We start from the raw sequence: 11667 nt of genomic DNA on the forward strand, positions 1-11667 counted from the left end.
CCAGGTGGGCCTGCGACAGCGCCTCTCCTGCCCCCTCCACAGCCCTCTCCCAGCCAGGTGCTCTCGGAGGGCTGGCGGGGAGCACGTGAGCCGTCTGGAGCTGGAGCTGGTTCTCCCACATTCCAGGGCGAGGGACAGGGTAGAGGGCGTGCCTCGGGCTGTGGGGGAGGCCCCTGAAGGGCTGGGGAGCTGCTGCCCCAGAGCTCGGCTCCCCACCGTGGCCCGTGGGAGGGACCCTGGACCTTAACGCCCTCCGCTCTGCGGGGCACCCAGCAGTGTCAGACCCCGGACGAGAGGCAGATTCCTGAGACAAACCTCTTAGTCCTACAGAGGGTTAAAGGAAGGGGGGCTGGGGCATGGCCTTTCCCTTGAGGCCGGGCCTCCCAGGACCTTGGCATTAACCAAGGAGGAGGGGAAAGAGATGCTCAGATGCTGCATCTTTGATGCATAAAGATCTGAGGGATCAGTAAGTCCAAAGGGCCTTGTCTTCATGGATGGGAAACGGAAGAGGCCCCAGGACCCGTCTGTGCCCCCTCGCCAGCCTGTGCCGTCCCTACGCAGGCCTCTGTGGTCTGCGGGACACGGCCCTTGTGGTTAGGGCTGAGATCGTGGAGGAGACCCGGGTAGGAGGGGTTGCCTTGCCCACAGGGAGGGTGAGGGCCTCTGGAAGGAGCGCCAGTTGGGGGATTTAAACCTCAGCCCCACTTAACTAGCTCCGCGTGGCCTGGGCACGTCTTCAACCCTCGAGCTGCCACCTGCTCGTCTAAAATGGGGATCACCACACATCCTGAGGATTCTCACAAGGGTTAGACGGAGCCCTGCTAACGTGGCCTGGCCCCTGATGAGCGCTGAGCCAGCCCAGGTAGCCGGGCCTCTGACGCTAGAGGGCAGCAGGTAGGTGCCGCTGAGCCGTGTGCGTGGCGATTAGATGGAGGCCAGATAGAGGGGTAAACACGTCCACGTGGGTCCGGCCCCTCCCTCGGCAGCCCCACGCAGTGGGCTCTGTCAGGGGCCGGGTAAGTTCTTTGGAGCAGAGCCAGGTCCTCCAGAGGGGGCTGCAGCGACCCTGATGCTTGGATGGCGTCCGGCAGGCAAAGGAGGCCGAGACGTTGCCAACTAAGTGGGTGCCAGTGGCGGCCCTGTGGCTGCTGGGGACGCTGGGGCCCTGGGCAAGGCTGGCAGGCCGTGAACGTTGCCTGGTGTCTGGAGAGCCTTCCAGCCCGAATCCCGGGCGTCATGGGAAAGATCCCCAAACCTCCATATCTTCCCTCCCTGCTAGGCCCCCTTGTCCTCAGACCCGCAGACGTTGGGGGCCCAGGAGCCTTCCTGACCCAGTTCTGACCCAGATTCCCCGCCCCTCCCCGCTTCAGCCCATCCTTGGCTTGGCCCCCCCAGAGGAATTTCCTGAGCCAAAGGGTGGCCGAAAGTGCAGATGCCCACCCAGCGTCCACCTGCCACCCGCCCAGGCCACTGCCCTGTGCCCAACCCCAGAGGGTGCGGGATGACAGACCCTGACAATCATTAAACCAGCCGGGCCTGATTTCCCAGCACCGCCGGCCTGGATCCCGGCCAAGTGGCACAAAATATGCAAATCACCTGGGGCCAGGAGCCCAGTCTAAAGGCCAGGAAATCCCCTCAACCAATGAGCCACCAGCTCAGGTTACCGCGGGTGCCTATAAAGGCCCGGGCGCGGGCGGAGCTCGCAGCTTCTACTTAGCGCAGCGGTGGGAGCGCGGCCTGGCCTGCGTGTCAGCGCTACCTGGCGGGGCTTTCTCCCTGGATTTCCTCCGCCTGCTGCCCCTAAACCCGCCTGCCACACCCTCGGCCGCCAAGGTAGGACCCCTGCCTGTCACATTCCCCCGCCTGGCCCCGGGGGGATTGGGGAGGGGCTGGTGGAGCTTGGTTCTGAGCCTGCCCAAGCAGGAGTTGCAGGGCTGGGCGGTGTCCTGAGGGCCCGAGAGCCTGTCCCTGCAAAGGACAGAGTGGCCACGACTGCAGGTCCCACTCGTGGGCCCAGGAAGGCAGAGGAGGGAGCCCAGCGGGAGGCCTTGTGCCCCCCACCAGCACACCCTCCGTCCCCCGGGCTCTGAGACCCTGGAGCCCGTCTTGAGGAGAGGGTGTCCTACGAGATGTTGACCTTCACGCCCTTGGGTCCCTGGCTCTCACCGGCCTTGCCCTCCCTTCCCAGGTAGCCTCATGGCTGCAACCTGTGAGATTAGCAACGTTTTTAGCACCTACTTCAGTACGATGTACAGCTCGGATGACCCCAATCTGGCCTCTGTTCCCCCTGCCGCCGCCTTCGGGGCCGATGACCTGGTGCTGGCGCTCAGCAGCCCGCAGGTGCCCCTGGAGGGCACAGGTGGGTCTCAGGAGGGGCTGGGCGTTTGGGGAGGGGGAGACGTCCGCCTAAGAGCCTGGGACAAGTGGGGGATCGGGCAGGGGGAGGGCTGGGGTGAGCTGTAAGAAGCTGGGGTGTTAGGATTTGGGGGCTGTGCCTGGCGGGGGTGCTGGCCGGGGTGCTGTGAGCACCGCCGCCCGCCCTGCTCCTGGCTGGGTGCTCTGAGAGTCCAGGCGGGACCCCCGGAATCCCCAGCTGGCCCCAGAAGGGGGCTGACCCGTCGCTGTGCCGGCCCCTTGCAGAGAAGGCCAGCTGGTTGGGAGAGCAGCCCCAGCTCTGGTCCAAGGCCCAGGTCCTGGACTGGATCAGCTACCAAGTGGAGAAGCACAAGTATGACGCCAGCACCATTGACCTCTCGCGCTGTGACATGGACGGGGCTGCGCTCTGCCGCTGCGCCCCTGAGGAGCTGCGCCTGGTCTTCGGGCCCCTGGGGGACCAGCTCTACTCCCAGCTGTGGGACCTCAGTGAGTCCTGGAGGGGAGCCCGCCTCCTGCCCCGCCCCCTCCTCAGTTAGGGAGGCTGGTCTGGGGACTGGCCCGAGGGCACCACCAGGGAGAGAGCCCCAGGGAGGGGAGGGGAGACCCCTGGGCTCTGACCCCCTTCTCATCAGCTTCCAGCTTCCCTGACGAGCTCAGCTGGATCATGGAGCTTCTGGAGAAGGACAGCATGGCGCTTCTGGAACCCCTGGGGGACCAGGGCCCCTTGGGTGAGAGCCCCTTCTCTCAACCCCCCCAGCCTGTCCTGTCCCCTCTCTGCCCCACACCCCCAGCTGGGAGAGTCAGGGCCCCCTCTGAACTCTCACCTCCCCCCAGACCAGGGAAGCCCCTTTGCCCCGGAGATGCTTGAGGACTGCAGACAGGCCAGCCCCTTCTACCCGGGCAGCTTCGGCACCGGGGCCCCCTCCCCGGGCAGCTCTGACGTCTCCACCGCAGGTGAGCCCTCGGGCGTCTGCCCACAGCCTCCCCTCCCCAGATGCCCTGAGCACTGGCGCCCCGCACTAGACCCCGGGCTTTCTGGGAGGACCGGAAGGGGCTCACTCTGGCCCGCCCCTCCAGGGACTGGCGCGTCTCAGAGCCCCCAGGCCTCAGACTCCGGTGGAAGCGACGTGGACCTGGACGCCCTGGACAGCAAGCTCTTCTCTGGGGGTGAGCGGAGGGAACCTCCTGGTCCCCGTGGGTGTTCCTCTGGCAGTGCTCAGGGGCTGGCCCCCTGCCCCCACCCCCTCAGGGTTTTCCTGGAGGGGGGTTGTCCCCCAGCAGCCCCCATCCCTCCCTCTCCTGACCTTCCACCTCTCCCCACAGACGGCTTTCCCGACTACAAGAAGGGGGATCTTAAGCATGGGAAGCGGAAACGGGGCCGGCCCCGAAAGCTGAGTAAAGACTCCCGGGAGTGTCTGGAGGGCAAGAAGAGCAAGCAGGGTGAGAGGGGGCCCTGCACGGCGGGGGGGCCCTGCACTGTGAGGGGGGCCCTGCACGGCGGGGGGGGGCCCTGCACGGGGCGGGGGGGCCCTGCACGGCTGGGGGGCCCTGCACGGCTGGGGGGCCCTGCACTGTGAGGGGGCCCTGCACTGTGAGGGGGCCCTGCACGGCTGGGGGCCGTGGTGGGGCCGGGGGGGCCTCTCTCCTGAGCTGGGCCCTCTACATGTTCCTGTGCACGGGGCCAGGGTGCGCGTGGTCCCTGCCCGGTGGCAGGGCCTGGCTGGTCCTTCATGGTGCATGTGGCGGCGGAGCCACGGGGGCTGCAGGAAGGGTGGCGCTGGGGTCCAGGCTTCCTGCCCACCCCTCGTCCTGCCTGAGGGACACACTTGCTGGCGGGTGCTGGGCAGGCGCAGGCAGGGACAGTGGCTCGGCCGCTGGACGGCCCGTCCACCGAGGGCCACGCAGGGGTGGCCCTTCCACCCACCAAGTCCCTGCCCCCTGGCCTTGGCCCTTGCGTGGGCCCCCGCAGCTCCTTCTCATCTGCACATGCAGCCCCTCCCACACGCACTGGGCCTGTTTGCGCCTTGGGGTCATTCTTCCCGGGAAGCCGTCCCCTTGTCCCCCAGGCCGGGCCAGCTCTGTGGTCCTGCCCCTGCTGAGCTCTCACCACCTTTTGCTGTATCTGCTTTTTTACCGTGACCCCTCGAAACTGTGAGCCCCTCAATGCGGTCCCATGTCTCAACCGCTCTTGTATCCCAGCCAGACATTTGATGAGTACCTGAGCGAGTTAAACCTCTGTGCCGTGCGAGACGTGGTTTTCCTGGAGCTTCCCCAGCTGTCCCGTGGGGGGGGCCAGGAGGGAGGCAGCCGCCAGTAGGCTGTGCGCTGGGATGGGCAGCAGTCGTGGGGGTCAGGGGTCGCCTGGGCCGCTGACTGATGGAGCCTGGCCTTGCAGCCCCCAGAGGCACCCACCTGTGGGAGTTCATCCGCGACATCCTCATCCACCCGGAGCTCAACGAGGGCCTCATGAAGTGGGAGAACCGGCAAGAGGGCGTCTTCAAGTTCCTGCGCTCGGAGGCCGTGGCCCAGCTCTGGGGCCAGAAGAAGAAAAACAGCAGCATGACCTACGAGAAGCTGAGCCGGGCCATGAGGTGAGCGGGCGGCGCGGCGCCGGCGCCGTCGGAACCTCCCCCTTCCGGCGGCTGTGAGTCCCGTGCAGCGCGGCGCCGGCACCATCAGAACCTCCCCCTTCCGGCGGCTGTGAGTCCCGTGCAGCGCGGCGCCGGCACCATCAGAACCTCCCCCTTCCGGCGGCTGTGAGTCCCGGGCAGCGAGGAACCACGGGGTCTGGCCACCTCGTGGACTCTGTGGGAGCCTGGCTGGCCCGCAGCACACACTGAATTCGGTCTGACCGCATTTCTTTGTGTCGCCTCCAAGGCTCGTCCTAAGAAAGGCTCTTGGTGGTAAAAAGGGCAGTAGCCGAGGCCCACACCATTGAAGCCATTAAGTTGCCTGTCTCTGGACCTTGGTTTCCTCGCAGACCATCGCTAAGGTTTCCTCAACCCTAAAATCACGTGGCTTCGTGATGGGCCCAGGACAGAGGCGAAAGCCACACAGAAGCCAGGGCATGGCCCGGTGCGCGGGACAGAGCAGGGCGAAGGAGCAGAGGCTGCTCCGTGCAGGAAGTGGCTCGGGCCCAGGTCGGCCGGGCTGCAGCCCAGCGGGGCAGGTCACCTGAGGATTCCTGGCAGGCGGGCCCCTGCCTGGGCACCTCTGACCACCCTTCTCCCCTCAGGTACTACTACAAACGGGAGATCCTGGAGCGGGTGGACGGTCGGCGGCTTGTCTACAAGTTCGGCAAAAACTCCAGCGGCTGGAAGGAGGAGGAGGTGGCCGGGCATAGGAACTGAGGGTCGGACCGGCCCTGCGACCAAAGCTCGGACCTGAGGCTGCAGCCCCCGGAGGGGACCACCAGGACGCCTGGGCATGTGCCCTGCGCCGTGGAGAGAAGCTGAGGCTCTGGCTCCTGTCGGCCATCGTCCTGGCATCTGGGGCAGGTGGCCTCTGCTCTCTGTTCTCCTCTTGGAATTACAAGCCTGGTGTTTGAGGCCACTTGTGTGCTGGCTGTAGCTGCGCTCGCGGCTCCTTCTGTCTGGGCTGCGTCAGACCAAATCAGACCCCAGTGGCGGACACCTCCCTCCTACAGAGGCCGGAGCGGGCTGAGAAGGCTGGGGGCCCTGGGCCCTGAGAAGGGCCCCCTCTTTCTGGACTGGCTTCCCACTCCCCACTCAGTGCTTGGACTCCGCGGGCGGGGGTCAGAGCACTCCGTAATTTATGTGCTATAAATACAGATATGTACATAGAGATCTATTTTTTCTAAGACATTCCCCTCCCGCCCCTCCCTCACCAGGTGCTGGTGGCCACACTGACTGTTCTAGGCCCTCTGTGGACCAGTGAGGAGCAGGGCAGTGCCGGGACCCTTGGGACGGGGCTCCTGGCTCCCTCCTCCTGTGAATGGGGGCAGAGACCTCCAATAAAGTGCCTTCTGGGCTTTTTCTAACCTTTGTCTTAGCTACCTGTATACTAAAGTCTAGAGCTCTGGCCCGGATGTGAGCAATGGGGCTGGGAAAGGGGACCAGGGCAGGGATCTGCCGGCTGCAGGTGAAGGTGGAGGCTGAGGTTGGGGGAGAGTGAGGGGACGGGTGATCCTTCCCTGGAGCTTGGGCTGTCCTGCCGCCACGAGGCACCAGCGGGGCGACCTGGGCCGAGCCAGGCCTCTGCAGCCCGCTGCCCCGCTGTCAGGCCGCCGTGCCCTGGCGTCCACTAAGGAGTCTGGAATTGCGTGTCTGGCCTTGGGGAGTAGATGTGCATTCCAGCCAAGCTGGCTGCAAGCTGAGTATCTGTGAGATGAATCCAAGCTTTCGTTGTCGGACGTGGAATCGGAGTTATGATCTTGCGGAGGGAAAAGCAAACAAAGCGAGATGAGTGCTTGAGGACTCGGGGGAGGAGGAACGCCTGGCCTGGTCTGTGTGGCACTGCGGACACCGCTGCCGCCGCGCGGCCCCCTCCCCACGACGGAGACCGACAGCCCGGGCCACAGACGCAGAGGGAGGCTCGGCTCCCCGGGGACTCAGCCGTGCTCCCTGCCGTCTCCCCAGAGGCTTCTCCAGGGTTGGGGCTCCTCTGACGGTGTTCTCGGCAGACTCCAGAAGGTGCTGCTCTGTCTGCACAGAATGACACATCTGGGTTCAGGTGGGGCTGTGGGTGGGGGGTCCTCGTGCAGAACATCTCCCAGAGCGGAGTTCCTTCAGTCTGAGGCCTCGAGTTCCGGGGAGCACTTTAAAAAGCCATTTTGTGTGTTTGCAAGGCTGTTTAGCTGTCTTAGAAATATCAGATTATTCACCAAAGGGATGCGGGTAAGAAAGGGATCTGAGAAAAACAGGTGTGTGCTGGTGTGTGCGTGTGCACGTGTGTGCGTGGGGCTCACTCAGGAGGACAGGGCCTGGGGGCTAGGAGCAGTCCTCACTTCCCCGCGGCTGCTTTATCGGGGGTCCTGGCCTAATAGTCGCCTCATTTCTTGAAAATGACCAAGTGCGGGCGCTGTGCTCACCTCTCCGCCCGTGTTATCTGGGCTCCTCGCGCTCCCAGAGGGTCACCCACGTTGCCTAAGTCCCTTCTGAGAGTGGGCAGGAGCCCCGGGACCACAGCACACCTCCGGGACCCCAAGCCCGCCCAGGACCCTCCGCCTCCATCAGCTTCTTCAGCCCCGAAGGAGGCACCGGCGGTGAGACGCGGCCCGGAGGGTCTGCTGGGGAGGAGAGCTGCCCGCGGCCCAGCCCTTCATCCCGTGCCAAAGGGCCCGAGGCAGCAGTGCCCGCACGGCGCGCCGACCTTTGTCCTGCCGTTTTCAGTTTATGAGGTGCTTTCCTCATCCTTTATCTCATTCCTTCCGCACCACAGCCCTCGGAGGGGACTGGGCGTCCCCGTGTCCCGGCTGGGGCAGGAGGCTGGTCCAAGGTTGGCGGAGCCTGGACTCCTGCCGGCGCTTGGGGGCGACAGGGGGCGGGGCCTCGCTCCCTCCTAGGGGGCGTGGTCCTCAGTGTCTCCGTCCGAACACTGCAACCCCGCCCCCCGCCCCCCTCCCCAGGACACTGCAGGGCCCGGCAGCCCTGGCAGCCCTGCCCGTCCCCATCTCTCCGCCGGCTGGACTCAGGGGCGTGGTCCACCTCTTACTGCCCCCGTGGGGTCGGGGGGCTGCTGGGCAGGTGAGGGAGCCCCTCGGGGCGTGCCTGCGGGGGAGGGGCGGCTCCGCCCCTTCAGCTCCCCTCCCGCACGCGGGGGAGCCGAGCTTTCCCTGTCTTCCATTCCTTTCGCTCTGTTTACACCCTTTCACCCTCAGGAGCTGTGGGGCCTCCGGGCAAGGCCGGGCTTACTCATCTCGGTGCCTCCGCAGCGCCTGGCACAGAGAAGGCGGTCGATAAATATTTGCTTGGCTGCCCTGTGCCTCTCCCTGCCTCTCCCTGCCCGGCCGCCCCCTCCCCCTGGGCACACACGCACTTAGGCCCCCCAGCCTCACACTCGCGCGCGCGCGCGCACACACACACACACACACACACACACACGGCCTCAGCGCGCCCCCTGCAGTGGACGAAACCCCCAGCCCCTGAGTTATCAGCTCACCTCCCCCCGCCTCTCTGAAGCGGTTCTGCTTCCCTTCTCCCCGCCAGGTGGGCTCCAGCCTGCCCCCAAGTCGGGCCCAATGCAAAATGAAAACTCAGCCCCGTTGTTAAAAATTATGAACCACTCCCAAGTGGCGACAGCAGAGCTGGGCATTCATGGGGCCCTGAGCGACCCCTGAGGGCAGCATCCCTGCCCGTCAGAGCCGCTGAGCCGCCCACCATGCCTCCTGCTACAGGTGCATCTGCAGCAGCAGAAAACCAGGAATACGTGGCCAACTCTTTAAAATCAGAACGGTTGGGCTTCCCTGGTGGTGCAGTGGTTGGGAATCCGCCTGCCAATGCAGGGGACATGGGTTCGAGCCCTGGTCCGGGAAGATCCCACATGCCGTGGAGCAACTAAGCCCGTGAGCCACAACTACTGAAGCCCGTGTGCCACAATTACTGAGCCTGCGCTCTAGAGCCCGTGAGCCACAACTACTGAGCCCGTGTGCCACAACTACTGAAGCCCATGTGCCACAACCACTGAAGCCCGCGCCTACAGCCCATGCTCCACAACAAGAGAAGTCACCGCAATGAGAAGCCCGCGCACCCCAAAGGAGAGTGGCCCCCACTCGCCGCAACTAGAGAAAGCCTGTGCAGCAACGAAGACGTAATGCAGCCAAAAATAAGTAAATAAATTTAAAATCAGAACAATTTTCACACAATAACGGGATGGTGGCTTCTCTTTAACCAAAAGATCTGGCTGTGCTGAGCCAGCTCCACTGGACCACAGTCTGTGGAGGCAGAACCGTGGGTCCCTGCAGCCACCATCGTCACTGCCACGCAGGGCCCTGTGGCCCGTAAGCAGGAAGTCCTCAGCCGGGGTGAAAGTGCCTGACCCCACCTACTGCTTCCGGACTAGGAGCTCGTCCTGCAGCCCCTCAACCTGCAAAACGATGGCTCCTTGAGGCTGTCAATCAACAAACAGGTGATGGGGGGGGGTCATACCTGGATGTGGGTTCCTGCCAGCTGCCTCCACCACGAGGGCCTGGGACCAGAGCCCCCTGATATGCACTTGGAAGCATCAAATTTTCTCACCTCAAGACCTCTTTTAGCCCAGTTGGTGTACAACATATCAAGGACACCCATACACCCTGGAATATGGGTGCCCTCTGTGCTGGGCATAGCTGATTAACCCAGGGTGCTGAAGAGCCGCCCTTGCCCGGCAGCCTTGTCCCGGCCCGGCCCCTCTCCCTGTGGAGGGATTCATCTGTGCAACACCTCTTCACAGAGTCTTCCCGAAACTGACCTCTTTTCAGGAAAAACTGTCCCTAGGTGAGCCGGTGAGTCCTGCATCGTAACCAAATCTCAATGCCTGAGGGACAGGACACTAGACCCAGGTGAACAAGCCCTATTTCATAGATGGGGAAACTGAGGCTCAGAGGAGGCAGGCGACTTGCTCAAAGGCACACAGCGTGCGGTGAGAACGTGAGCTCAGTGTCGACAGCTGCCCCCTAAGCAGCACCTACTGGGTGAGGGGTCACTCATCCCTCCTCTCACTGAGCATCTGCCTTGCCACCGGGCTTGCGTGCGGGGGGCCCGGGAGGGAAGGGTCACCCAGGACTGCGGAGCCCACGAGATCTCAAAGAACAAACCCCCATCAGCCTCCCAGCAGACCTGTGAGGCAGGATGGACCCTCCTCTCCTAGGCGGGGAAACCGAGGCTGTGCAGGGTGAAGAAACAGCCTATAAGGGCCTGAGACCAGGATCTGGAGCCTGGCTTCCTGCGCCTCTTTCCTCAGCCCCACCACGGACTCCGGACTCCGCCTGAAACCCCACTGCCAGATGCACAGTTTGAGAAGCCCCTGGGGTGGGGGCTCCATCAGAGTAGGTTTCAGGATGCTTCCCAGTGACCCTGTGGGAGGATGGAGAACGAGGTGCCAGTTTTTGAGACACTCACAGTAGCCTCCTCATTCTTGTCCCGACTCCCCTCCCCCTCCTCCGCTCCTTCCCCCCCCTTGCCCCCCCCCCCCCCCCCCCCCTCCCCCTCCCCCTCCCCCTCCCCCCTCTCCCCTCCCCCTCCCACCTCTCCCTCCTCCCCTCCTGCTACGTGCAGGGCTGGGCTGGGGCAGCACCAACAGCAGTTAGCCCAGCTCAGCCACCCGTTACGGGAACCTTCGTGTCAACTCTGGAGCTGATCCAGGAGACCACACCCAGTGTCCCGAATGACTCAGCTTCACCTGCCCACCTCCACACCTGCCAGCCTCAGTGACCCAGGCCACAGCAGGAGGGGAAAGTCCCGACATCCCTTGGTCTATCCTTATCTACCCCATGGGTTTGCAGGGCATGCTGGGATTTATAGTCCTTATAGTGCAGGCTTGGTGCCCTGGCTGATTTCTAGCCGTGAGGAAAAGTCAGTGCAAATGCTGGGGTTTGGAGGGTGCAGACAGAGCATGTACACTCTTCCGTAGCATCGTCTGACATGCAAGCAACTTAAGATTAGGAGAGACACCACCTCTCATATATCAAATTGGCAAAGAGTAAAAAGAAAACCCCTGGTGTCTAGGCTGGTGAGGATGTGAAGAAACTCAAGCCTGCACAAACCGTTGGTCTAGGTGGGAATTAGGAGACACTTTCCGAAGAACAATTTGACAAGCTGTCTAAAAACCTTGAAAAGCGTGCATGACTTTTCCCTAGCAATTTCACATCTGAGCACTTTTTTCCAAAGAAAATAATTGGGTAGGTGCACAAAGATACGTGTACCAGGGCTCCCTCTGTGGCGGTGGTGTAATTGGAGACAAATGGTAGCGACCTAAGTGTCACCCAAAGGGGGCTGGCGAAAGTCACTGCAGTAGAGATATTTACTCACCTCCCAGGCAGCCCATAAAGTGAGGTTGGGCACCTCTATTTACCGACATGTGCAGCTGTCCATGATGTACCATTAAGTGGGAAGAAAGTGGATTTGCATTCACCGTGTGTCGAATGATACACTTTTGTAAAAATGTTAGTGGTTATCTCTGGGCAGAATCATGGAAAATAACTATATTTTCTTAAAAAAACAGATTCTGTGTATATTACTATAAAAGAACTAAACTATTTCCCATTTTGAAAAAAAACACACACACACAGAAAACCAACTTTAGGTATCAATGGGTGAGAAGAAATTTCCAAAGGCTGTTATTTACACCTACTGC

General features: G+C 62.8%; 1 protein-coding gene across 1 annotated transcript; it reads left to right on the forward strand.

Moving 5' to 3' along the window:
- The first annotated feature begins 1707 nt into the window (after positions 1–1707).
- Positions 1708–6378, forward strand: ELF3 (E74 like ETS transcription factor 3). Its single transcript, XM_027095979.1, has 9 exons — positions 1708–1833; positions 2189–2359; positions 2641–2862; positions 3009–3104; positions 3211–3330; positions 3454–3543; positions 3700–3816; positions 4772–4967; positions 5612–6378. Exons 2-9 carry the CDS (start codon positions 2197–2199, stop codon positions 5724–5726), a joined length of 1119 nt encoding a protein of 372 aa, XP_026951780.1. The 5' UTR covers positions 1708–1833; positions 2189–2196; the 3' UTR covers positions 5727–6378.
- Positions 6379–11667: the final 5289 nt, after the last annotated feature.

Source organism: Aethalodelphis obliquidens, unplaced genomic scaffold (genome assembly GCF_003676395.1).
Source record: "Aethalodelphis obliquidens isolate GAN/ISIS:26980383/991018 unplaced genomic scaffold, ASM367639v1 scaffold97, whole genome shotgun sequence".
Lineage (NCBI taxonomy): Eukaryota > Metazoa > Chordata > Mammalia > Artiodactyla > Delphinidae > Aethalodelphis > Aethalodelphis obliquidens.